Source organism: Cygnus atratus, chromosome 3 (genome assembly GCF_013377495.2).
Source record: "Cygnus atratus isolate AKBS03 ecotype Queensland, Australia chromosome 3, CAtr_DNAZoo_HiC_assembly, whole genome shotgun sequence".
Lineage (NCBI taxonomy): Eukaryota > Metazoa > Chordata > Aves > Anseriformes > Anatidae > Cygnus > Cygnus atratus.
In genome coordinates, this window is record NC_066364.1 from 69,360,332 (window position 1) to 69,388,126 (window position 27,795).

The following is a 27,795-nucleotide window of genomic DNA, read 5'->3' on the forward strand; positions in this document are numbered from 1 at the left end:
GTTATTCTCATGCCATATGCTTTATCAGAGCGGAAAGTCTTAGAAATGTGGTGTTTTATTATAACGATTTAAGATGTGAGGACGTGAACCAATATGAACCACATGTCCTTTGTAAGCTTTATTTCATATTTTTATGAGATATGCACCAACACTTTAAGACAGTGTAGAAGTCCATCAAATCTGCTTGACAGAAAAATTCTGATCTCATTACCCTATTCATGAGCATGAAATACAAGGCCATTTCTCCAGTGCTGTGTAGATATATATATATTTACAAGACTGAAGTAAATTTGTCTCAGAGCAGACAAACTCTCAGAATGAACAGCATATCCTGAATAATTATTTTTTCTGGGTGACAATGTTACTTTTGCCCACCTAGAGTAAACTTTCTAAAACAATGACAGATAGGTAAAGCTTGGAACTTCTTTTTCTGGTGGAGAAAAGGAAGAAAAAAGCTTTAGCTAAATGCTATCAAAATCCAATAATAATAGGTAATTAATTACTGTCAATTAAAGGATCATTTAGTCTTAGAGATCTGAGAACTTGTGCTAACTTCATTCAAAATGAATTAATCTAGTGTACTTTTAAGCAATAGATGCTTTCTTTAGCTTGCCTTCAAAACTTTATCCTAAGAGAAGCTTAATGTTTTGTTTTTGAATAATATATATTGCTCACCTTAAATATGAATGCTAACATAAATCTAGTGTGTGTTTTACTTAGGAATATCCTATTTCCAAAATTCCTGTTATTCAAAGAAAGCACTTGCTTAACCTAAAAGGGAAATAGCTTGCTTTCCCTCTTTCTCTGCTCAAGGAATTTAAAATCAAAGTAGTCAGAAAACTAGCAAAGAAGGCTGAGGTTACCTTTAAAGAGAAATAAGGAAAACATTCCCCCTCAAAAGGGAGTTGGCCACATTTACCGGTATGCCAGCTAGGTTATTCTGTCTAAAACCAACATGTGCCCACAACGATGAATACAAGCATACAAGAACTCCTTTCTCAGAATCTGTACAGTTCAGCTCCAGCTAAATATCACCATTTTTCCAAAAAGCTAATAAAGACACATCACACATGAACTCGGTGCCTTTACCACATCCTTGTATTCAGGTAACTTTGAGAAGTAGTAGAAAAACTTAACTACCTGCACCTTTTTGTGGAGTGAGACCAGTGCCTTCTGAAAATAACTTACAACCACATTAAAAAGGCATGTTTAAGAAACATTACATTCATTTTTTAGTGCCCCAGGCACTGATGTCAATATGTAGTGAGCATGGAAAGGAGTGTTCTCTGTTCATTATTCATATTTGCTACTACATGTCTGACTTGGGCAGAGATTCACCATATTGTCTAGGGCTTGCTGTCACAGCTCACTTAACAAAACCCGTGTACCTTCTTTTCAGCCTGAAATATTCATCAGGGCTTACACTGGTTTTAGAAAGGCACACTGAGGTACCTCAACACCTAAAAGAAAAGTTCTGACAAATGCTACTGCTGTGCAATATTAGGCTTTTACTGAAGTTATAATGGTATCTAGTAAACATCATTTTGTTTCTTTGGGATATGTCTGTGTAAAGTGCAGTAACCTGAGGATGAGAAAAAGAAGAAATGGGGAATAGGAAAGGAGGAAGAAAACAGAAAAAATAAGAGAATAAAAAATCCAGGAAAGCAAAAGCAAACTTTAGTTCATTCCAGCACTGATTCACAAAAAAATACAGAAGTGGTGAGAGTGAGGGGAAAAAAAAAGCATTTTTTTCTGCAAAATAAGTAACTGAATATGTAATCTTTAAGGTCTCTGCTTCAAAATTGTTTAAAAAAAGCAGTGGGTTCAATGCTTCAATGCTACTGTTTTGTACAAAGGACAAGGGTTCAGAATATAATTTCTCTTACATAGATTTGTCATGAGCAATGTAGCAGTATGACCACTGTGATTTCTCCTTTTCTACCTATTCCTTCCCTCCTCCTGACTGAGGGGTATAATTTCATTATGCTCTTGTGAAATTAAGAAAGGAAGGCAATATATCCTGAAAACAGGCTTTTAAATATGTTTTTAAGTTGTTTTTATAAAGTGGGGACCTATATAAGCAATGTCTACAAATGTAACATTCCCTCCCATCTCGAAAAAAAAAAAAAGAAAAAAAAAATGAAAAGGAGAAAACCTACATTGGTTAAAGTATATAGCTATTAAGATTTAAAACACATTTTTTAATGTTAGCATTTTTGCTAATAATTCATTTTTATGACTCCCTGGTATAGGTAAGGTAATGCCTTTCATGGTGCTGTCAACCACAGCTGCATCTCTGATTTATATATGTGCAGAAGAACATAGGTGTCTGGGTGAAAAACAAGATAACCAAGGTGATCCTTACACAAAATTAACAGAAAGTTTGTATTATTTTCAATACAGAAGGTTCAGTTCAAGCTACAAGCATACTTTGCCCTTTTGTCTAACGTTATGCTGCAGTTTTTGTTAAATAAAGCCGTGTCCACCTCATGATATAGTTATTGCTGTTAGAATACATAGAATGAACCTTGCAATACTCTGTCATCATCTGCCTCAGAAGAAAGAAAATTCTCCTTGGGAATATTTCCAGAGGTACCAGAGCTACAGCAATAAATTTTGAGTGTTTCCCTCAAAACCTTTTCTGTGTGGAAGATCACCCTCAGGGAATTAAGAACTCAAAACCAGATACAGAACATATTCAACAGCCTGTATAGATCCCAGATTTCTTTAACTTCTTTTTGGCATTGCTTTCTGTGCCAGTATTTCTGTGTGCATTTCAAACACCTCTACTGACACAATGAAGATGATGGCACCTGAGACAATCCTTACATCACTGCTTTTTTATGAATACAAACTAGCAGAAAACCACCCTACATCAGGCAATGTGGCCATCTGTTTTGTTGCTTCCTCTTCTGACTAATTAGTAGTGAATGCTTAAGTGCTTTGGATGCTCAGTTGGCACTATGGAAATTTGGGCTTCAGTTCCTGAACAAATCAGAGAACATCATTATCCCACCTGATACAGTCATGGTTTGTCTGCCTCTTCAGCTCTGTGCCTTGCATATGGAATTCCTATTCCTTTCACAGCCCCTCCCTCCTTAAAAAGCCATGCATCACAACTGGGAAAGGTTCAAAGAAGCCAGGCTTGATCGGAGATATGGAATGACTTACAATGACTAATTAACAGGACTTAGACTAGAAAAGAGAGAACTTGAGAAGGAGTATGACAGAGGTCTATACAAAGACAATGCTAAGTAAGGAGGTTTTAAGGAAGACCAGGGATGTTCATAGAAAGAAACAGTTTGAGGAAAATGGATGAATGCCAGGAAACTGAACCAAATTATGGAATCCTTAACTCCTTAAATGATTAATTCCCCAAGAATACCTTGGGAAGCCTCAAATATGCTTACTCTTTTCTTACGCTGTTCTCCCAACTACCTGCTTTTGGCTGCTTCCTGAAAGAACTAGATTTCTGATAAGGTTTCCAAATGTGTCTCAGACAGACAACAACTGCATGCAAGAAGAACTCAGTAACTGCACTGTTATCAGAAGTCTAAAGGAGAGTTCATCTCTCTGTGCCTTGTTTCAAACCAAAGAACTGGTCTATATGGACTAATGGTCTGATCCTGTATGGTTGCTTTCTGCTCTTATTTTCTTCCTGTCTATAACCAAATAAGTTGCAAACTTTATAGTCCTTGCTCTCTGCAAATTGCATTAAAATCACAAAGTTGCTGTAAGTACACTGTGGATACCTATGAGAAATGTAAGTATTTCTGCAGGGGGATCCAGAGAAGTACCTTAAAGAAATACACCTGTATCACTGCCATAATACGTGGCAAGCCATTTTTATCCAAACTGCAAGAAGAGCTCTGAATTCTTGAACTGATGCCAAAAGGTGCAATATCAGCCTAAAACAGGGCCCTATACTGGCCATTAAAACATTATGCAAAACTATTCCCCAGGAAATGTGAAGGCTGGTTTCGTCTCACAATTTCATTTTCCCCTTTATGAAAAGCAGTTTATTATTGCTGATCTGCACATTATGATGTTTATATTAGACAAATGATTATCCTTATTTTAACAGTTGAGCCTCCAATGTATTTTGTAAACAATATATATGCAAGCCATTACTGTCCATGAACTTTGCAGAGAAGGTGGAGCACATTTCAGATTAACCAGCCTTGACAAAATCTCTGAATGACTCCCATACTGAATGTTCTTTTCATAATGGTTTTCAAAGCAAGCACTAAATGCATTTGTGAGCAAAAATGATACAGAAATGCAGCAAGCCATAGATGAAAAGCAATATAAAAATCATTAGTGGTATTTCACATTCTGCAAAACTCAGATAAAAATAATAGTTTAAATGTAAAAGTATCTAAGCAGACAGGCAATAACAATTGCTTTCAAAAGATTTTATTATATTGTTAAAATAAGGAAAATGTACAGGCAGCAATTTAACTTCAGTGCTATAGCTATCATAATGATGGCACTTAGAGATAAAAAGGAAAGAAAATTGTCACATATGCCATATATCTAGCTATGATTACATTCTAGTGTGCTTGCTCCACGAGGATTCATGTTCAAGAAAATTCCCTCTGCTTTCAGGAATTTAGTATATTGCCAATTTCGGGCATTCAGCTTCAAAGCAAATTGCAATTTTCTTCAATAAATGGTTATTTCTGAGTGACAGACTGACAGAAAATGCACATACTAAGAGAAAGATCTTTAGCTTGTATTTTAAATGGCAGAAATGGCTACTACAAGGGGCATACAGCGTCTCTGTTTATTTTGTTCTTGGATTCCTGTTTATACTGGATGTTAGTGATGAAACCAGGCAGTCTGAGGCCAAAACAAGACTCAAAAGCTTGGACTGATAATGCCAAGCACCAAGTGAAATACAAACCAGTTTAATCCATTTCAATATTTAATCTCTAATGAAATATTTGTGTATACAAGCTTACATCCCTCAAGTAAGCAATCTTCAGTCAACACAACAATCTGATTTCTTCAGAACAGGGAGAGTAATCTTCATTAGCATCCATCTCAGTAATTTTTCAGCGCATCACCTTTCATTGATGCGCAAGACAAGGTAGTTGGAACTGAGCATAAGCAGTTCTTGCTTTTGTTTTAGTTTATTTTCTCACAAGCTTTTCAGTTAAGTTAACTTGCTAGCCACTCGTTCATACACTAAAAATCCTAAATCTCTACACCTGGCCTCTGATCAGACGGGAATGCAACATGCAACCTGAGCAAAATGAAAACAAAAATAACAACAACAAAAAAACAGCCAAAACCACAGTGCATTTTAACTGTTTATCTTATAAACAGTTTCTGTGTAAATTAAGCAGCAATTCGCCTAATCCCAGTGTAGTTCAGATACTTTTCCATTGTCAGTGGTCCCTTAGCAAAATGCTGTCTGAGTGTAAGTAGTGCAAGCCTCATGAGGCATGGCTGGAAGACTATGATAGGGAGTGGACAAGACAAAGAACGGCAGTGAGAGTACCTGCTGCCTTATGATCACAAAAAAATAGCAGATGATTTGTGAAATGTGATGTTTTCTAACGATGCAAATAAATAAATTAGAAACAGCAGCAATGAAAACCAATGGCCCAAATCAAGAGGGAAGAGGCAGCCAGAGCAAGGGAGAAAGTCAAGCATGAAGTAGTTCACATAAGCTAGAACAGGAGCAGAAAATATACTAAGTTATCTACTGAAAACAGGCTGCAAGGATTTTAAGGCTCGTTGAGGACATTATTACCATTCTCCAGGTTTTCACTGCTTTCGTAGCAGCCCGAATCCCGAGGAGAGCATCCGCTAAGCCCTTGGCCTTCAATGAGAAGTTTCTCCTGAGATCCTGACTGGTCACTGTTACCTAGAGGAAATGAGAATACAGTGAAAACAGAGACAAACAGAGAATCCAGTTGAACTTATCAAACTTCCATTTCTAACATCATTATTTTCACTGTTATAACAACTACAACAGATCCATGTTTAAAAAACAGTGAGCATTAGGAACAGCCATCACAAAGTGGTAAACGCTGCTGTAAGCATTCATCATGTTTGGCACGGGATTAAGCAACAACATCAGCACAAGTGTCAGGGAACATTGCTGTACACAATGAAAGCAGAATGAGCTGTGTGTCCTCAGTTGCCTTGGGGACAAGTCCTACAATTTACAACCACCAAAATTTATTTAAAATGATGGTGTCAAAGATTTTTCTAAGAATTAAAAAAAAAAAGGCAAAAAGAATTGAGAGAACCAAATAAAGTTAAAAAAAAAAAAAGGAAAAAAAATCCTAACCCTGACTTATTTTCCAGATGGGACCAAGAGGAGGGATCAGGAATCAGGAATCAGTCTGGCAAAGTTAGGCAATGTCTCCTGAGAAAGGGGGAGGTGACAAGGGAGAGACTGGTGGTAAAGATTTCCTTCCTTCCTTGATCTCTGCAAAGAACTAACACTTGAGTGTGGTCCAGTTTAGGCTGCATAGACCAAATTCCAGGAACTTACTCATAGCATTCAGTTAGAAACCATGTTTTGTAAAGAAACTAAATCTGGAGCTGAAGACACAGAAAAGAAACTTCATGACGCAAGGACTCAGTTTATGCTGCATTCCTCTCCACCCCGGCAATATAATGTCAGAAATGGTTCTTCTGATTCCTATTCTCAGCACATGAAAGGTAATTATGGAGTGGAAAGAAGTGCTGCTGCCCCTCCCAGATTCCAGCTGTCTGGTCCCCATTTCTCTCTGCTCATCATCCTGACTTGGAGCCGGAATTTATACTTTCCAGCCACCACATCAAATAGTTCTTGACCAAAATTGAAGGTCCCTAAAAAGAAAAAGATTCCTTCAGGGAAGCAAACATTCTAAATAGCTCTGCAAATATTAAAGAGAAGTTCATATTAGGTGACATGAAGCTACTCTGTTATAAGTGAAAAGAATCCAATTCTGCAACTGTAGTTTTGTTGGGCGGTGGCAAAAGGCGGAGAAACTCTGGATGCCTCTTTGGGAACCATACAAGAGAGATACACGTCAGTGAAAGCTCAGGCCAAAAAGCACAATCCAAAGATGCTAACCACAAATCTCTTTATAACAGAATTAAGCATTTCCCACTTAATAAGCAGCTGTTTAAATTGTTGCTATGACAGTTTAAGCTAAACTGTAGGATTTTGCACAGAAGCAGCTGAGAAAGTCCTCCCACAATTCATTCCACCGATTCTCATCTGTGGGATACTAAACTTCTGCCAAAATTTAGGGATGAAGGGGAAATTCAGTACATCTTAGGTTGTTTCAAGTAGGCACTGAAAGCATCTCAATTCCTGTCTCAAGCAAGACTTGCTTTCCATATAAATGATTCTACTGTACTGTGACTCTTGGCTACTGCACCGCTTCTTGCTGTGCAGCAAAGACCCTGTCCAGTTTGACTGCCAGTGCTTACCCTGCTTTCCCTGATTTGTGTAACCACTCGCCTGAGACCATCTGGACAATGGACAGAGTTGCACTGCTGCACATTAGACAGCTGGTTCACTGTCTTTCACTCTGTGTACTTGAACAATATAGTTTCTCCCTCCTGTGAAAATCTCTGTATTGATGTATGCACAATCTGAGGCTACCTGTACAATCCTGTAAGTCCAAGAATCACATGCATGTGCAGGTAAAATCAGACAAAGCTTAAATCACCTTGTCCTCCACAGCCCTCTAGCTTTGATCTTTTTCCTATCCCTGATAACCTCAATCTCTTCTCTCTGGTCTAGAAGTGTTTTCTTGACTATTCACCATACCTCAGCTTCTTATTTTGAGTAGGTTACCTGAGGTTTTATTCTCAAACATCAGTATTCTAATGGGTAGGTGATGTACGTTTGACATCATTTGAATAGGCTAGGTATGCAGGGCTTACAAAAACAAAGAATTCTGTCAGAACAAATGCAAATCTTAAGTCATACCTCAAAAATCTACATGCTGCTACATAGGAAGACCCTGGAAATAACTAGATTAGGAAAAAAAAAAGTCTAAATCCATGAACCAGTTCCCTGCTTTAAGGGGTTCACAAGGTTCTTGGCAGAGCTCTGTTGAAACTGAAAACCTCAAACATCTCACGTACTATCATACTCCTGTAGAAGTTCCACGGCTGTGAGGAGAACAGCTCTGTGCTCAGGATCTCGGATGTTCAGTTCATCTAAATCCTCTTCTTCTAAAAGCTTAAAGGTATCCAGATCTTCATAACCATTGAACAGAAAAGTGGGCATATGCTCCTGCATAAGATGAAAAAGGAAAGAGCTGTAAGACAACATATTCATTCAACTTATTTTGGCAATAAAAATACTAGGGGAGATTTTCACAACCAGCAAAAATATCAGTAGTTTAGCAAATGCAAACCACTGTATAACAGCAAAATTATAGGACTACAGCTTGTATAAACATTGCTAAGAGTTCAGGGAGGTAGCTGTGCCAGACTAGAATACTGCACATATTTCTGTATTTGGAATGCAGTGTATTAAATTGCCTGGGTAGCGTGCTACCCATCTGCGTAATATGGCACAGCTCTGTATGAACAGAGTACTGCAAACGATGAACAACAGCCACACCAATTTATCTCCAGCTCCCTGAACAGCACCGTGGAAAATAACTTACTTTTTAAAGATAGGGTAACTATTGTTATTTTCTTTTTTTTTTTTTTCTCTCTACACTTTTCCTTGCTTTTGATGAGTGTTAGCTGGTAGGCATACCACACAAAGATTTATAATGACTACAATGTGCTCTCTGGGCGCATACAACAAAGAAGCCTGCAGCACTTCCTCAAGGGCAGTTCTGCCTGGCCATAGCTATTTCCACTTTGCAGCTAAGACCTGATTCTGTTAAGTGGGGTAATATTCTTTAGGACTATGAATCTGCTGTGCAACTTTCAAAACTAGTAACTCCAAAGGTGTTACCCTTCCCACACGCAAAACTGAAGGGAAAACAGATAAAAAATGTGGTCGGACCTTTAAGTTGATGCGATCCAAGAGATCCTCAACTGACTTGGGTTGTGGGGGTCTGCTTTTCCGGCGTCTCCTGGTGGGCCGCTTTGGCTTCTCTTCCTCTTCATTTAACACATCCACGTAGATAAATTTGAAAGTGCCGACTTTGTTGTTCAGCAGGCCCATCCAAGTGCCCATGGGGGGTTTGCTGATGATATCAATGATGTCGCCTTTCTGCAGACCAAAGAAGCAAGGAAGTCATTAAGGCATGCTTTGTGACGGATATTCAAGCAAACACATCATTTTTCCTTAGTTTTTCATATGCCCAGAATGGACAGAACACAGTACACAGAATAGAAAACACCCTTTAGTTTTCAAAAAGTTAATGAGACCTTTTGCAAAGATTACAGCCCAGTGGTGCATTGCTGCTGTTTTGTACAGATGTCTCCAAGCAGCGCAACTATCCAAAACTGGTGCAAATAAGAACAGATCAGACTGCTCAGCATATAAGGATACATTCTCGCATCAGGTCTTGCAAGGGAAGTAGGCACATGCAGAAAGAGCTCTGCAAAACTGTTGTTTTTCCTACCAATCATCTGACAGTAACAAAGAAAAGGATGCACAAGTTTTTGTATCCTTAGAGAGATTACCTTACTTACACCTGCTTTAATAGGAATTAGCTGCCCTTGGTATTTTAAGTAATGAATGCCCTTTACAAAGTCAGATAGTTTGGACTGAATACTGCACAAATAAAATAAACGCTGATACCCAGAAAAATTAAAAGGGAGTAACAACTCATGCTCAATTAATTCAGTATTAGTTCAAATTAACTTATATTAACTAAAATGCCTTTAAAGGACATTGTGTGTAGGTGCAACCACATTTCTTCCAAAGATTTTGAAAATTATGCCATTTATGGACTAATTCATTGCAGGAGGTAAAGTAGTTTTCCAATCTTTCAAACAAAATCCTTGCAAAAGAGAAATGAATGTGTGGCTTATTTTTATTTTTCCTAAAAATGTATGTGCCTTTACTTGGATGTGTGGAAATACTAATACTTACTTGTGTTTTCTAACCTTTCAGTGTAATTTGAGCAACTCTCAAATGCATCAAAATAAGATAGGTTAAAAGGCCTAAAAAACCCGCAGGCAACCCCTCATTAACAGACCAAGAATTGTACAGTTCTTACAAGGAGCTCTTATGTAAGAGTTTTGCCAAAATAAACATTTGACCCCTTAAAAACAAACATAGCTGGTACCTTGAGCTTCAGAGAGTCTGTATCATAGGGACTTGGAGTGAAATCAGTGTGAACCCTGGCTCTTCCACAGAAAGGTCCTCTGTAAGGAGGTTCTTCATCATCACCATCTTCCGATTTTACGCTCTCCCTGTTGCTGGTTGAGGAATCCGTTGTGCTCACTGTCTGACCACCTAAGCACATGTATGCGACAGACTTAATATCAGTCCACAAAAAAACAAACTCTTTGTGAAGGTTATTAAGCAGAAGCAAAAAAGCAGTCAGAGCTTCCTAGGAAACTTTTTTTTTTCCTACAAAATATTGTCATGGGAGTTGGAACTCCCTGAATGCCCTTTCTTACACCAAATTATTCTCCTCGATATTTAACTGAGATGATGATTAACTAGTGCCTCACCTATGATATGTCGCAGGAGTGATATTGTCATCTTTTTGCAAAGTTTTGCCCACGAAAAAGCATAGTGATGTGAGGAAATTGAGCTCTGAATCCTATATGACGGGTCCCTCATATTCACAAGTTTGGTTTTATGGTGACACTTTGTGTTGTTATTTAAAAAAAAAATAAATCAGATTATATTCAGAACACACGTTCAGTTATTTAAGCATTGAGCTTTTTCTTCAGTGTTTTTGCCCAGTATGTTCTTGTCTTCTATTGATCAGTAGTTCATAGAATTAAGTTCACCCCACCTGGATCCTGCTTGAACTCTGCTTTGTGCTAGAGACAATCTTAACCAGAGAGGTTTTAAATAATACTCCTCTAGCTACTTAATGAGAAAACCTCAAGGTCTCTCCGGAGGGGAACCAAAAAAAAAGCCCAGCAGGAGCGCCCAGCAGAAATCTAGTGTGAAGATGTGCTTGTTTGCTACTTGTCCTTGATGTGGAATCGAAAAAGCACTTTCACTGCATTGTTACAGGTGACGGACTGTGATTCTCACTCCAATCATTTGCATTATAACAGTAGGACCAGCAGACCCAGCCAGAAAGCAGGATTTCACTTTTTCAGGGCTCTGTATAAACACTGAGCAAAAGAGACAGTCTCTGCACCAAATAGCTTACAGTTCTTTGTAAGCCCTTAGTGACTAACCCTTTTTTACTTCTAACCACTGTTTCTGTTTTGCCTTTCTCTGATTCTGCTTACTGTGAAGATCTCTGCTTCCTGCAGCCACAAAAATGGAGCAACACAATTAGAACAGGACTTACTCATTGAGCTCTGACCACTTAAGGAACTCCTCAGGCTCTCTACTGAGCCACCAGCTTTCAGCTTGGGCTTGTCCAGGGAGTCAGTGTCTGGCGGCGGTGACTGCGGAGAACCTGGCATGACCCCAGGGCTGGACTCCTGCAAGGCATTGAACCATTTCAGTTTGGTAAACGAGCACAGGTATTGACAGGAGCTGCTCGTTCATATCTGAGGAGAGAACTTCTTGTATTTTCCCGCTCTTCAGAGACAAGACAGAAGCATAACACATTTATCAACTTATTTAGTGGTACTCAGCTGTGGCTGACACCCCACTTTATTATGCATGATGGCAAACACAGGAGAAATCAATAATTGTCTGAGAAAGCTAGCACTGCAAGTAGAGAGAAACATTACACAAAACTCCAAATTCAAGGTTTTCAAAACACACAATATTTTTTATCAGCAGTGCTTGCCAAACAGCTAAAGCCAAATTCAGCTTTCTGAATCAGGATTTTGTATAAAGGTGAATACAAACAAATCAGACAATGCAAGTCAAAAACACAGCAATGTAAATTTTTTTTTTGCAGTGAATTATTAGTATTTTTTTTATGCAGCCTATGCATAATATGCATACATACAACGCACAAACCTAAATGCATAAATAAAAAAAAAAGAACGATTTTGCCACATATGCAATAGGTGAGCAATTTCCCTTTTCGTTCAGTCAAACATTACAGGAAATCCAAAAAGGTCTTTCCTAAATTGAAATTCTGTCAGCCTCTGTGACGCACAATTGAAGCAAAGCAGATTACTTGTGGCAGAACAGTTTTTGCTTGTTTTCTCTGAATGCAGGCAGAGATATTGGCACATAGTCTGAGTCATGCCAGAAAGATAGAAGGTAAAAATATTCTGAAATGACTGTGCCAAGAAGCTGGAAAAGAAAAGAATTCTAGCTTGCATACAAGAAGAGAGTTTTGAGCTGGTGTGTGGTCATGAAGCTTTTAGATGAAACCTATTATTTGCATGCTGCAGAATCATCAGAAAAAAGGTCATCCCAGCATAAAACTTCAGAGGCCTAGTCAATCTTGCAGAGAGCTAGAGAGCAGAAATATTGCTAACCCACTGAGTTCTCAGTGCATCCCTTCCTTAGGGAGATTTTCCGGAGGGGCACTTTAGGGACAGTAAGACACCAACGCATCTTATCACTATCGAATCATAATTTTAGGCCTTAAAATGCTTTAATTCTAAATGAAATGTAACCATAACTATGGCACTGCCCCTGGTTATGAACCAGTAGGGCAAGCAGTTCCCCAGGAAAGGAATTCTAATGTTACAGTGCATTGCGTAAGTCTGCTCATGTACCTGCCTGCTGTGCTGTCTCTGTATTTTGCACTTTGGGGTTGTTATCTCGAATCTTATTAATTGAAGCTCCTTCTACAAGCAACAGCGCTTTGCATTAATGCCAAAATGCTCTGTCTGGTAGGGCATGACAGCATTTCCGTTTCCATTTCCATTTTTCTATTGCTGCGAGCATCCCTGGCCATCCAGCCACTGGTAAGAGGCCACTTGGGGGCGATGTTTGCCAGAGAAAGCTCTGCTTTCCCGGCGGTTTTGTAAGCTATTACTTACACATTTCAATAGTTTTAAACAAACGCTGACGAATTTTTGACACTCCACCAAAGCAACGAACCCAAAGTATACCAGAAGGGGTATCTATGGAAAAAGCCAGCAATTGTTCCTAGGCCACTAAAATTCAAAGCCTTATTTACAATTAATGTACTTCAGGTTTGCCTTTAAGACTGAGCCATAAAATTCCATAATGAAAGAATAATAGGAAAATCTTCTGTGGGATGCCCCTTTCTGACTACATTGTGCATCTGTTTTAGAGAGCTGCTACAGAAGGCAAGCTATGATGGAAAACAGCTCTGTAATAACAGACAGGCACTGTGTATGAGAAGTTATGCTGGGAATTTAAACTAAGGTGTAAATTGCAGATTAAATATATCACTGTGACCCCATGTCACAGGCCAGTTCCCTTAATAAATAAGGATGATAGATAAAGAGATGGAAATATAGAGCAAGATGTGCAGTGCCATCAACCACAAGCTTCTGCTGATGAGCTACTTGAATGAAAATCTGAAAATGCATTTTCATGGTTGTGCTTCTATGAGAAGCCATTTCACAGTGAGGGATTTTATAAGAACATAGGAATAAGCCACACCACATATTCTTGTCAGAAATTTCTTTACAGATGCCTTGTGATACCTCGAAGCCTGGTAATCAATACTGATTATCGCTTCTACGTTATTAAGCAGAGTCCAATGAGACCTTACATACCTGCTCAGACAGAGAGCTGCTGTATTTTTTAGACATCCTTTTCTTCATGGTTTCCTTTACAGATTTCACCTTTTTGCCCAGAGATATACGGGAGGCAGAGGGTGATTTGATCACTTCTTTATAAACAAAGTCTCCTTCTTTGCCCTGTAAAACAAACCAGGGTTTACACCTATAAAATATAGATCCAATTTCTTCTCCGTCCAGCAGTCACTGCAGAGGTACCCAGGCAGACGCAGGATGGTAGTGTGGTGTTCTGTTTATTGCTTTAAATCCTCTGTTGAGACCTTCTGAAAACCACTGTAGCAGTCTGCCATAACTTACTCTTATGGCCTGACTTGTAACTTTTCTGCAGGTACTGTGTGTAGACAGTTTTGGGGTCTGTCGGCATGTCTTTGTCCCTTCGGGTTTCAGATAAGTATTTGACTTGACAGAGAGCTTGATGATCTCAGGCTAAGCCCTGCTGATGGGACATACAACAGTAGTTGTGTCTCATGTTGGTCAGTACTACACTTTTACAGGACTCAAGGTACTTCTGAAATCCTAGACAAATATATATATATATATATATACACACAGATACCTATATTTGGCTACTCAAATTTATGTTCTATTTTCAGAGAGGCATTCAGCTAACCTCTCTTGATGACCGTCTTTGTGGCTTTACTGTGGATTGTTTATTAAAAAAATGCAAACAAAAGCTACTAAATCCATCAACCATGGTGGAAGGTTGCACGTGCACACCTATTGTTAAAACACAGCCATAAACTGCTGCTGAACTAAATTAGCTGGTCCACACATAGTGGATGACAAAAGCCAGCTGCTTTGAATGCATTTAACCTTTTCTAAACTAGCTTAAGATACCTAGCATTTACTTTTGCCACAAGCACACACAAAGAATTACCATGGATCAGCTAACATTTTGCAGAACTTGTATGACTCAGCCCTTTTCCACATATTCCAAGCTGCATGTTAAACACAGTACTTCATCCTACAGCATTTCAGGAACCACAGCAAGGCAGCTCTATTAGAGTTCTACCAGCACTGCCATCAGTACAGATGCACCAAAAATCACAATGCAGAAAGGACCAAAATCTGCTTGCAAGCAATCAGATTGAATACTGACTTTGGTCTCTGACTTGGTTCAATAATCCTTTAGAGGAAAACTTAAGTACACAAAGTAACAGTAAAATAAGTGTACACTATATTCTACATAAAGGATTTATCTTTTTTTCCCCCTAAATTTATGCATGTTTGCTACTTTACTGATGTTCTGCCAAAAACATTCTCTGATGTTCGACTGATAATTCATTACTGACCGTTCTATTTTTTTTTTCCCTTTACAAGTGATTACAATGTCTTTGCTAACTTTTGGTCTTGCAGTAGAAAATAAGGACAGCTCTTTGCCTTTTTGGACCCCCTCCCACACACATTAAGTTAGTGAACTTAAATGTTTAAAAAACAAACAACCACCTTGATCTGCATATATTAATTAATCTGGCACACTTTACCTGTGCCACCATGCGAGACAGGTGACATTAGTAGGAAAACCGTTAACATCTAGAATTCACACTCTCCAATATTAAAAACATAATCTGAACAAAACATGTCAAATTAGCTATGTTTAGGGATAATCAGTGTAAGTTTGGAGTTTAGCTTTTTTACTGAGTTGAAAATTGATGAATAAAATATCCATCCACAGTTTTGACCAATAAAGGGGGAATTTACAATGTTAAAACAACAACAACAACAAAACTGCTAACAAAAACAAAAACCAGCTGTTTAAATGCTGACATGTTAAATGTTTCACAATTTAGATTTGTTTTAAGTTAACAGAGAAGTTATCAGAGACAAAGTTGAAACAGAAAAGAAAAAAATATATGGACGAAAAGAAAAAATGTTGGCAATTTCATTTGATGTAACGTTCTGACTCATTTCTGTTCTATTATTTTTAGCCACAGGCTGACCAACAGCAACACTAGGATCAACATGAGTAACATAAAATGGAATTAACTCTCCGGGGAGATACTTTATTATATAGAAAAAGTTCTCTTATAGACAAAGAGCTCTGTGTTCAATTGTGCAGCACCCAGAACAACTGGGTCCTGGTCTACTTCAGAACTTGTAGATACAATGAGAAAAGAAATAATGTCTCTTACAAAATGACTTCCACCCAAATAACCTGCAGATTTCAACTGAACAAAAATTCCTCATTATTCCAAAAAGTTTTACCAAGAAAAGGTAGTAGTTCTATGTTTTGCCTGGGGTGACGCTCTGAGGAAGTCAGACACAGGGATAGTCCACAGATGTGCCCCCAGATCTGTGCTTTGATCACTTGTTCCTGCCTCTTTACACATATGGTGTATAAATACTTATACACACATGGATATGGGTGGATATGTTATTCTCAAAGCTAAGGAAGTCTGTGGTTAACAAAGATACTTTACTTTCTTGGATCCCCAAACTGCTATTATGGACCTAAATTACACTTCAGTCTATTATAACTCTATTGTGCATTTCATTTTCTGCTATTTCAAGCCTGTGCCTTCTTGTCTTATACTCACCATTTGTTCAGAATTGTTTCCGATATGAAGGGAACGATTTGTCAAGTCAAATCCTCCAAAGCTGCAGGTTCTCTGCAAAAAAAAGGATGGGAACAGTTCTATCACAATGATTAGCTCACTTGAAACACTGTGCTTTGAAGAACACCAGTGAAAACACACACATCTGCAAAAATGGAAACAAACAAACAAACAAAATGATGGGAGATTATAAACCAAGAATGCTGTTAAAAGCAATTTGAGTCATTTGTCTTTTCCAGAGACAACTCCTTGGCCTAAGGTCTGCTGCTGTTGAGTCATCTATTGCCTACTCTTCTCTTTAAAAAGAAAAAAGACTTTCTGGTCTGAGGAAACTGTTGATCTTATGCATCAAGTTTTCCAGGTTGCTGGCAACTCCACCTCAGCACTCCCATCTGCCTTCATAAATTAGTCCACAGTGGCACTGAAACAGAGAACCACCAATCTTTTAAAGCATCGAATAACCTACCTTCTGGGAATTGCTGCATGCACTCCATTTCCACTGAAATACAGGGAAATGCTACCTTGTAGGGCAAAGCCCTCGGTAAGAGGGGGGAAAAAGCCACCCAGCTATCCGTCAGCATTGTGTCCCCAGTGATTCAGTAAGCCCCAATTCCAGATTAGGTATTTACCATCACACCTCTGGTGGCACATGGCAGCTCTGCTACTTCTGGGAGAAAGTACGTCATATTTGCAGTGGCACAATCACCTGAGTGACTCAGTTTTGGCTGAATGCACAGGTGCAGTTTATCATAATCATCCTGCATAAAAAAGAAAATCAGCACTATGACACCACTTCCCTCCTAAGAGCAGAAGGCAACTAAACTCAGTACAGTTGCGTTTCCACAGCCAAAAACAGATTGTGTAACAGATGAGTCTGCTAAAGCTTTGGTATTGCTTGAAAACAGACCAGCCACTTAGGGGGCTCAGAGGGAATCCAGCTTTTGCCTTGTAACCCAAAAGGCCAAACCTTTGACTTTTTTCTGGCCACTGAACAACCAGCTGCACAGCACTCAAATACCCGCCCCGACAACAGTCTCACAGGGCAATCCAGGAAAATGAGGACATGGCCGCTAAAATTTACTTGCACAGCTTCAACTGTGGGCCCTAGGCAGGGGTTTTGAGATGGTCATATCTCTGTTATAAGTATCCTCTCTAGAGTTAGACCTGAGACAAACAGGAGAAAATCAGCAACTTGCAAACTGTAAATTCTTAGGGCCTGAACCACTCCGTGTGGTAAATTCAAAGACACCTTAAGACTCAGCTTAAGACACTTTAAGCATCAGATCAGACCTACAAAGGATTGCCAAATTAATCCCATGAGTGTGTACTTGGGAGCTGCAAAGATCCACCACCTGAGAACCAGCCGGTGGTCTGCTTCAACACTCTATTCCAATGAAGCAAGGCCTAAAAACTGTGCCACTTAATAAACAATTAGATCAATTAGTTCTATTTACGTGAACATTATTCTTGCCCCATTCACTACTAATCAACATATGCGTTAATTGCTTTTAAAAGGTTTTCTTTTCTGGCTTTATGGTGGGTGCTGTACACAGTGCTTGAATGCCAATTTTTGTACCCATCACAGCTCTACCAAAACTCAAATCCAACTTTGTCTATGCCCCCCCCACATCCAAAAAAGTGTTGTGATTTGAGACCAACCACAGGGAATAAGATCAGTTTTTAAAGCACAGCGCGTTTAGCTATGAGTAATGTTCTCCTGTGAAGAGTCCATTCTAACTAATCCTGCAGCGTATGGTAAATCCAACAATGAAGACAGGACATCTGGAACTGCTCTGAGCAAACTCATCTGTCAAACCAGCCAAAGCTCCTCCTATAGCAGTCTTCTGAGACAGCAAAACGCCTGTTGGTTAAAAGCTTCTGCATAAATGTACCATGTTAAGGACTTTCATTGTTATGGACATTGTTATTCATTATGGACCTCCCCTATGTATAACATTATCTTCAGCCTTCAATTCCAGTAATGATCCTGGTAATTCTGTACCAAACAAAAGGTCTGTGGATGAGGAAAGGGATATTCAATGGAATGGCCATGCATTAAAAAATATTATCATTTTGGGAGAAAAGAAAAACTGATGCTATTTGAAAATTCCATGCATGTCCAGGTCACTGAAACAAATATAAATGACAAAAGTGAATGGCAAGGCAAGACATAGTGACCGATTCCACTGAATACATAGGCATTGCAATTTCCCTGAGGTTGCAGCAAACAAACATTAAGTGTTTCTAGGAAGAAGGAGTGGCATTAGCTCAAGTTTGCCGGCTTTCTGCGGTTTCAGGAATAAGTGCGTTGAAAAAGCTAGTAAGAGCAGTGCGTCTCCACCTTTTATCTCATTGTAATGAGGCTGGAGAAGCAGTTAACTGAGGAGTTCCTCAACAACAACAACAAAATGCTATCCATTTCTTCTCTGACTGTATCTCTGTGAATACACAAAAGTCAGCCCAGATGGTTTTCATAAAGAAATGACTATAGTAAGACCACTTTCTAGAAGAACTGAAAAGCTTGTTTCTGACATCTGTATTTACAAAGACAGCTTTAGAAAGCATTTTTAACTATGCAGCATCTCTAGCCCAAACGAATATGCTCTTTTGCCCGAGATACCACCTACTGCTCAACCCTCAGAAGGACAAAAAAGCTTTCTCTTATCTCATTATGGGAAAACAATGTCTTCTGAGTACAATGTTTATGAAAACAAACAGTATCATGTCAGTGGCAGGGCAAGCAGTAAATGCAGAAGAAATAGCGAAGCAGCCAAGAAAGTATATTCACGCTACTGAGAAGGAAAAAAGTCCTTAACTTTGCATCCATAGAGCAAAAAGTGGACCACAAAGATATGGTCAGCTCCCACATGTTATTCAGGGAGACCATGTCTGTGGGCTCTTATATTAAGAATAACTCACACCTGTGGAAATGAAGCAGAGGCCTCTCAAAATAAAACCTGTAATTCAAGAAGAAAAGCTGTTTTTACTGTATTGTTCACTGGGATATCTTGCTTAATGTTATGGGTGTACTGCTGTTTCCACCCACTGAGGGAGGGAACGTGCCTATATTTTCTACAAGACAAGAGACTAACTGGTTCAGCTTTGGAGATCTGGCTGGCCCCAAAGGCAAGTTCCCAGGAAACTCAGCATCATGGTGAAGGGAATGGTCAAAACTGGGTCATATAGTCAGGAAGAGACTTTGGGTCTCTGGAGTGCTCGAATCACTTAATTTCCCATTGTACAGCACCATTTCTTTTTTTGGCCACCCCTTGTTTCTTTTCCACAATGCTCTGAGGGAAGTTAACACCTTCACCTCATGCAAGAAAGGAGGAGCAGTGGCCAGGGACAGAGCAGAAGGGGCACTTTTGGTGGTGGTGAGCAGCAAGCAGGAAGGCAGTGTCTAGATAACATAAAACTCCCTGTCTTTCTGCAGCTGTGTGTGTTGACAGAGACTACAGAGCTGAATGGGCAACCTGGTGAGATGCAAACTGAGTTGTGAAGGGCCAATATGAGGCAATGACAGAGGGCAGGAGAGAAACGGAGCACAGTTGACTAAGCATACTCTAATCCTTTGGAAATCTTGTATATCTCTCAGTGTGCCTTTAAGAGAATGCTGACTTCCACAGCATCATAAAAAACATCTTTATACTGTCTCAAAGCTTTTCATCAGTCATCTCGATTTCTGCTCTAAGGGAATTTAAAAAAAAAAACACAGCATTTTGTCATATTTGCTCTTTCTCATCGAGTTACTCTGTGCACATAAAAACTGCAGAATCAACAAAACCCTTCTCTGATGGAATTACATCAAGCTCCTCATGGCTTACTCTTCCCGTATAGCTGAATTCCAGTGCTTAAGAGTTTATAATGGCAATGAAAGCAGGAGAAGCGCTGAGTTTTAGTTAAAAGTATAAAGCAGAAACAGTGTTGACTGCAACCTCACAGAAACTGGAAGACCACCTTCATGACAACTCTTTGACTCACAGACTTTTGGTGGATTCTCAAGAGAACCCTTTTAGTACAGCGATCCATTGTGGCAGCCCACTTCCTCTTGGCTTCCTCATCCTCCTCTAGCAGGCATCTCCTCAGGTCCTGCTTGTCGGCCTTGCTCAGGGTCCTGTCAGTAACGGGACGCACCAGCTGTGAGAGGTTGAGGTGACTGTACAGGCTTTTCTCCACCACATAGGTAATATTGAATTCGCTGACAGAAGTGCGCCCTCGTAGCCTTCTGTTTGGGAAGCCACAACCTCCACCCCCTTTCGCTTTGTGCCGCAGTAATTGTAGGTCGCAAGTTGTGGGGGATGCTCCTTTCCTAGCAGGGCGCTGGCAAAGAAAAGCTCTGGAACAGGAATAGTTAGTATCCATTTTCTTCAACCGGATCTGCTTCCTTACACTCTGAATCTCCTCCAGGGACACCAGAAGATGGTGCTTGTGCCTGTTGCTGTCATAAAAGCAAATGCTTTCTGTACTTACCCCATGGCTCAGCGAGCCGAGGCTCTTCTTCATTTCCCCATCTGTCAAGGAGCGGCAAACTTTCTGGGTCTTCTCCTCTTCTGGGTAAGAGAAAAATGTCCCAAGTTTCTTGGGAGGCTTGATAAGGCCACGGCTATCAGTTTTGCTGAAGGTCTTCACCAGCTTCCGGTTGGCTCCCCACGCATCAAGACTGCTAGATGAGGGAGAAGTAGTAAGTGAGTCCGAGTCATCCTCTGGCTGCTTCTCACAGGAGCCATCGAAGTAGAATTGCTTCTTGTGAACTCCAGAGTAAAGTGCCGATCTGTCATCCAGTATAGGCGAGTTGTCAAGTGAGTGCTCTTCCACACCTGCAGGGGGACGAAAGCAGGACAATGGACGTCATTGTTCATAACTCTCTAAGATGTTTCCCTGTAAAATTTTATTTAGTTATCAACGATCATCCACTTAAAATGGAAGCAAAACTCTTCCTGATTCAAGAAGCCCAGAAGGTATTTGCAGCTGGATAAATCTGAATCAGCAACTTCCATTTGTGAAGTGAGAGTTTTGGGATGAGATAACAATAAATAGACTAACAGCATGTAAATAAAACAACTGCTATTTTAAGTTTCTCGCTTTCATCCGCTGCTAAATAAGACCACAGATGCTCTCACTTGGAAATCCTTGAAAAGCTGGAACTGGGATCTGTTTCTTATGTTCTCCTTCTGACGCTTGCTACGATGGCCTACTAAAGCTCTGCTCTAATGAAATCACAGTAAGTCGGAAGTATACCCAGGTATTAAAAACCAAACCAAACCAAGCCATATGCATCTCTCATTTAGGTCCAGTTTTCAAACACCCAATGCTTCTGCAGTAGAAAACAGTATTTGTCCCAGAAAGTTACAGAGTTAAGCTCAGGGCTGAAATGAAAAGATCTGGGATTTCCACAGGGGAAAAGGGACCAATTTTAATGATACAGAATTTACTTAACAAACAGATGCAACGTAAAAAAAAGCCAAAGTAGGTCAGATTGTGGTTGTGCCAATTTCAACACTGTCCTGTTAATGACAGAAACACATTGTTTTCACCAAATACATATTTCACAGAAAGGGAAGAAAACTTTTTGAAACACAAGTGGATATGGGAAAATAGCCAGGTCTCCTTTCTGGAATGGAGTGAAGGGAGAGAAGTACCTGGAACTGCAACTTCTTTTCACGTTTATCATTTAAGAAACATTTTTGTCTAGTGTTTTCTACTGAGCAAAATATAAGCTCAGATATGATTAGATGTAGTAACAAGGAAAGAATCAAATGAGAGTACACGTCTTTCTCAGTCCTGCTTGACAAATGTCATGGCAGTCACGGGTATATATCAGAAACATCATTACCAAAATACCTATGATTTACTAAAGTCATTTATTCACTAATGAGGGAAAAAATCATGACAAAAAAAAATAGTTGCCTTGTACAGGCTTCCTGTCTCATCTTCAGTCACTCAGCTGGCAAAACATATTTGACACTTATTTACTGAAACCTAAGACACTGTTTTACCAAAATAAAACTCACTGCAACAGTGAAGGGATAGCAGATCACATCTGACACAACTTTCACTGCTGAGAACTTTTTTGGGGTAGGTCTGTAGATTGGAGCCTCATTTTAACTCCACTTTCACTGGACTGTCCAACTTGCTCTTTTTCTCCTCTAATTCTCAGTTCGAACAGAAAATTGACTTTCTCCTGGGACTGAATATGTGCTGATAAACAATTTTAGTCCACTGAGTAAATATGTTTTCAAACAGCTTGTAAAATATGCATTGTGTGTCAACATTGTAACAGATGTTATTTGGAGTCAGTCCATGACACAAAGCCATAATGACACAGATGTAGATTTAAATGTTTTTAAATGCTATATAAGAGCGGTGCCCAAGAGTTAGAACCTTCACTTAGTCAGCTCACTGAGAGAAGACTAACACACAATGCACATGGATTCAGATATTGGCACGTTCTCATGACTGTCAGATCACCAGAATTTATATTTAGTGCAACAAAAGACTCACTAGCAGAAACGTGGGAGAAGGATCTGGGGGTAAGGTACTTTAAAAACAATGGTAATGTGTAAGGAAATTTGGAAAAGCTTTTCTTCTTTGTCAAGAAATTTCTGAGGAGGGTTATGAGGAATCTTTCTTCTGGGGAGTTTCATGTTGGTTTTCAAACTGAGCCTACTGTCATACTTTAACAAAGGCTGTTGAACGCCAGTGAATTTACTGAAGTTATGCTGATGCTACTGTATCAAATACATCTCTCACTCAGTCCAACTTTCAAAATCCTAGTCATCTAGGATTTCACATGACTTCACATTTATATACTGGTCAAATAATAGCAGAAAACAGCTCAAGAACCGATTTAGTCAACTGCAGGTAACCTGGAAGGGCAGATGGCAATCCCCAAATCTGACCAAAGTATCTTCTGTGATCTTGCAGAGTCCTCTGACATATTCAAACAGGAATACCTGGACAGCATGGACAGCATTTATGAAGCACTTTTAGTTTGCCCTATGAAAATTTGGGTATGGGGAGACCTTGCTGATGGATATCAATTCCTAATGTGTAATTGACGCCTTAAGGCACCTTCTACTTATGTAGAAGTAATCCATCTTGTTATTTAACAACGTTATTTTTTTGCTACAGAATTCACCAAGAGCCAATCTACAAAGAAACTCCACTGTTCTGAATGAAGTGCAAACTCTGAATTACAGATGAATTACTCAGAAAAGCCTAGCATTAAAACAGAGAAGATGGGCAGGAGATGGAGAAAGAAGGAAGCAGGGCAAGATTTTTTGGAGTTCATTCAATGAGTTGGGGAGCAGGGGTGGAAAAACTCAGTGGAAAAAAACCTGGAAGGAACTGAGACACGTAAGTGGAAGACCGAGGGAGAAAATAAAAAAGGAAATGAAATAGAATTGCAAGTGAAGCACTGCGAGGGAATGAATTAAGAACAAAACAGTTAACATGCTGAAGAGACAGCCTGGTCAATCTGTAGGAAGGCGCCTGCACGCCCTTGGGCTGCCTGGTCCTGCAGCTGCTCCTACCCCTGCAGTCTCTGGCTGATTGCTCCCTGCAGCTTTTCCCAGACCCCCAGGGGGTAGGAAAAGCATCTCTGGCGTTCTTCCCTCAGAGCAGGGGAAAACCAGCCCTGTTTTGTTTGCTCCTTTCCATAAAACATGTTTTTACTTCCAAGATAACCCACCTTCATGCTCTCTTTGTCTCCCCTGTGAGGTGAATAAACCTTTTCAGACCAAGATAGCTGCCCAGAGCTCTAGGCTGGCTGAGCCTTTCAGTCCAGTTAGTTACATGACCATCGTGCATGCGAGAGGCAGGCTCAACCATAAATCTGCCAACAGCTTCCTGCCACATACCCAGGAAGATGCACGTGTTCTCCTTAAATACACTCAGAAGGATCCGTAATATGGTTCAGCTCACTGCAAAGCTGAAGGGAATCACAGTGTCTGATCCTGGGAAGGCCACTGACAGCGAGAAGTAGCCACAGTTCCAGTAAGGACTCAAGCAGGGCTTCACAGAGAGGCTACTGAGGCTCAGGCTTCTTTAGGCTGAGTGCTCACACACGGATACAGGTCATCCAGAGTTAATTTTGCAGCATGGCATTCCCAGGGGCTGAACTGCTTCCCGTTTCCCCACCCTCCTTGTCCTCCTCCATTCTCTCTCCCACTCCCCCTCTCTCTTGGCAGCGTGGCTCATTCAGGAGTCAAACTGCAAGCAGGCTCCCCCCGAACCAGGAGGTAATATTACATGAGGCAGCAGCTATCCCACAAGAATGTCTGATGGAGTTTCTGTACTTTTGCCACAGGATGAGGCCATGTGGCGCAACTGCTCTACCCATCGGCTGCTCCCCTCCCAAAATGAGTTAATAGCCTCACCTGTGCGCCCTCCCCAGCTGCCTCCCAGGCCTGAGAGGAGGGAGCAAAACTGCTCTGCTCACCTCCTTGCAGTGCCCGGGGGGCAGCCGGCTGGAGTCACTCCTAGTCTCATTCCCTCCAGTGTGGGGCACAAAACATAAACCGAGTTCTAATCTCTTAATGAAGGGCTCTCCAGCACCGCTCTGGGAACGCCTGGAGATCAGCAGTAACCACATCCTAGACTGTCACTTTCCTCCTTCTACAGACTCAAAATGTAATTACTTGGGTAATGCATGCACCGTAGACAAGGCAGCCTTTCCCACTGCCCCCTAAGAACACTTCCCACCCCCGCCCCTTTTCTGTCCCCTCTCAACAGAAAAATGCATTAACACATACGCTCCAACCATATGCGCACCGATTTTACCTTCTGTGCTGGGTTTTTTCATTTCTTCCACTCTTATGAGTTTCTTCCTGACTCTGCGAGTAGAATTTACCAGCTTGTGCAACCTCTTAAACTTCACCGACTCCTCTGTTTCATCATCGGATTGTTCTCTTGACTGGCAAAGAAACAAAGGGAATATTAATAAAGTAGTCGTTCCACGGCTTGCTCCTTCAAGTCAAGTTAACCCAGTTCATCTGCTGCGCTGTGTCAATGCAGCTCTGTAACTGGTATTACATTTTCAGCCCAGGTCAGAGAGAAACATTTAAATTAGTGAGGGTTTTCTTTTTTTCTTTTTCTTTTTCTGAAAGCGTGACATACCATTTTGATTTCTAAATCTGTGCAACGTAAGATCCTAGGCATTGAAATGCATTCCTGCCCTTGTCTTTCTTCCCATGCATTGTGTAATAACTACTTCCACGTCCTCGCTCAGTGCGTTTCAGGCAGGGCTCTTTCCCAGGGCTCTTCTTACCATACCAGTTATGCTCCTGTGGTTTGGTCAGTCACTGGTCTGTCTGGCATCTCAGAACTTGCTGTTTAAACCTGGTTATAAACAGCTTCTCCAAACCGAAACTCTGTCATTGACGACTTCTCTTTTTTTTCCCGTCAGTCTTCCCAGAAAATCAAAAACAGCAGCACAAGAAAGGGACGGGAAGGAAAAGGAAGGAGGAGACCTCATGTGCCTTGCTCAGAAACTGCCACAGCTACAAAATACTCCTTTCCTCCTCCCTGCTCCCTACACTCCTCCTGAAGGCTCTCGAGGCTGGAATTAAGATGGACACAGCATTCCTCCAACACTGACCAAGGGAAAACTCTGACCTTTTCAGATATACAGTGCAGTCCATATTCCCCAGCATCCCGTTTCGTTTTGCATCTGATCCAGTATGCTCAGTTCCAGCTGTTTTCCCTCAAGTATCAAACATTACAGAGACAAAAAAAAATTCTCCCTCTCCAGCAGCAGTGACACAACAAGCTGAAACAATCCATTCCTTGTGAACGAGAAGACGACTTCGATTTTCGAGCCAGATCCAGCGCTCGATGTGCTACTTCCTCTGTTTTAATCAGTTCAGAATGCAAGAGGCGGCGGGGGGAAGGGGAGAGGAGGCCGGCAGGACGCTCCAGCCCGGCCAGGACAGCCCTGGCACTGTGCGCTGCACATTCCTGCGCGCCGCGCGGGCTCCAGCTGGAGCGCGATACAGATTGTATACCTTACTTTGTTTTCGCCCGTGGTCCCGGCCAATTCCCTGCATTCGTAATGGCCGGCTCTAAATCCTTAATGCGACTTCCTGTCGGTGAAGCTATCTGGGGTTCCACAGCGCTCCCATGCTTTTTCTCCTTCTCCTTAATTAAACTTGGAAAAAAGAAAAATCCCAGACAGACGCGAGCCAAAAAAAGGGAAGCAAAAAAAGTAAAAATTCACCCTTTCCCCTTCTCCAACAAAAATGCTCTCTTTGCTTATCCAGGGACCGAATAAAAGACAGCCCAAGTATAAAAACGCTTTCTGCTTTTCAAAGGTACTTAAATATCAGGATGTGGTAGCAGCAGTAGATGCCACGGGACAGGACACCAATTAGCAGCTGTATATGCACGAGTACATTTTCAAAGGCACACATAGCGCCTGAAGGAATCAGCGCAGCTTTGAAAGTCTACCTTGTAGGAACACATTTCACAGAGCCAGCAGAACCATGCCAGAGCAAACGCCAGCCACTTTCTGCAAGGGCACTGCCAATTACCAATACCCCACAAACTTCCTGATATTAAGAAACAAGAAGGAATACCGAATGGACCACATATGGCAGAAGGAATTACCGTGCTGCCATCCAAGAGCCGCAGGAATGCATTCATTACGGGTACAGACTGGAGAGGTAATTAATAATCTTCCTTCAGGAGAAATAAGGCAGTAGAGAGGGGTAACAGACTTGTTTATATCAAGATAAATTAAGCAGCAAGAAGAGCATTAATTCACAGATTCCGGCTGGGACAACTTAGTGACATGTCAAACAACAAGATATACCTCAGACATATTTAGATAAGATGAAGAATGGATTATTGACTTTAATCAGGAAGTTCAGTCAAGACTTCTTAGGCCACTAAGCACATCTTGGCTAGCAACCATCATGCATGCTCTGCACTCCAGATACATTTATTTTAAATGCAATTACTCTAAGCAATTGCTTTCCTTCATTACTTTGCATCCATTCTTGGTATGCAAGGCTCCTGTTTATAGAACCGTGAGCTCTGTAGGATTTGGAGAATAGCTCACACCCGGTCCTCCCTCCCAGGATGTCACTGACGAATACGAAAGTTGCGTTGAGAATCAACTGGCCTGACTTCTGCACTACCGGTGTCCAAGAAAGACCTGTCCCCTCAGTGTCCTCCACAAAGATTCAGCAGCAATAACAAAAGCTTTTACAATGTCTGACATTTGCATTCACTACTACCGCAGCGAAAGCAAGTGCCGAAATAGCCTCCATACAAGGTACTGACATCGAACCCGAGTGGGTGGTACGGTGGATCCCTACCACACTTCAAAATACATAAAGTACCATCCTAATAAAAGGCTAGCTGGTATTTCCTGCCATTTCAGGACTCTTGGTATCCTTTGTTCCAGCAGCCAGGGTCCTTTATGTGCAGTGACAGACACTTCCTAGCCCTGATGCTCGGCTGGGAGAGCCGAGAACAGCCTGTATTTAAC

The 27,795-nt window shown here is 40.6% G+C and overlaps 1 protein-coding gene across 16 annotated transcripts in view; it reads right to left on the reverse strand.

Moving 5' to 3' along the window:
- Positions 1 to 27,795, reverse strand: part of LOC118244027 (SAM and SH3 domain-containing protein 1-like) — a 562,909-nt gene that overhangs the window by 8,254 nt on the left and 526,860 nt on the right. For 6 of the 16 annotated variants that reach the window (XM_035538690.2, XM_035538691.2, XM_035538695.2 and 3 more), the window contains 10 exons: positions 25,086 to 25,218; positions 20,775 to 21,121; positions 16,934 to 17,062; positions 16,287 to 16,358; positions 13,726 to 13,869; positions 11,412 to 11,547; positions 10,218 to 10,387; positions 8,984 to 9,193; positions 8,104 to 8,254; positions 5,762 to 5,875 (listed from right to left, as the gene is read on the reverse strand). In XM_035538690.2, coding sequence (XP_035394583.2) covers positions 5,762 to 5,875; positions 8,104 to 8,254; positions 8,984 to 9,193; positions 10,218 to 10,387; positions 11,412 to 11,547; positions 13,726 to 13,869; positions 16,287 to 16,358; positions 16,934 to 17,062; positions 20,775 to 21,121; positions 25,086 to 25,218 — 1,606 coding nt within the window. Of the gene's footprint in view, positions 1 to 5,761; positions 5,876 to 8,103; positions 8,255 to 8,983; positions 9,194 to 10,217; positions 10,388 to 11,411; positions 11,548 to 13,725; positions 13,870 to 16,286; positions 16,359 to 16,933; positions 17,063 to 20,774; positions 21,122 to 25,085; positions 25,219 to 25,421; positions 26,576 to 27,795 lie in introns of those variants that run through there. The other 10 variants (XM_035538692.2, XM_035538699.2, XM_035538700.2 and 7 more) reach the window with 5 other exon arrangements.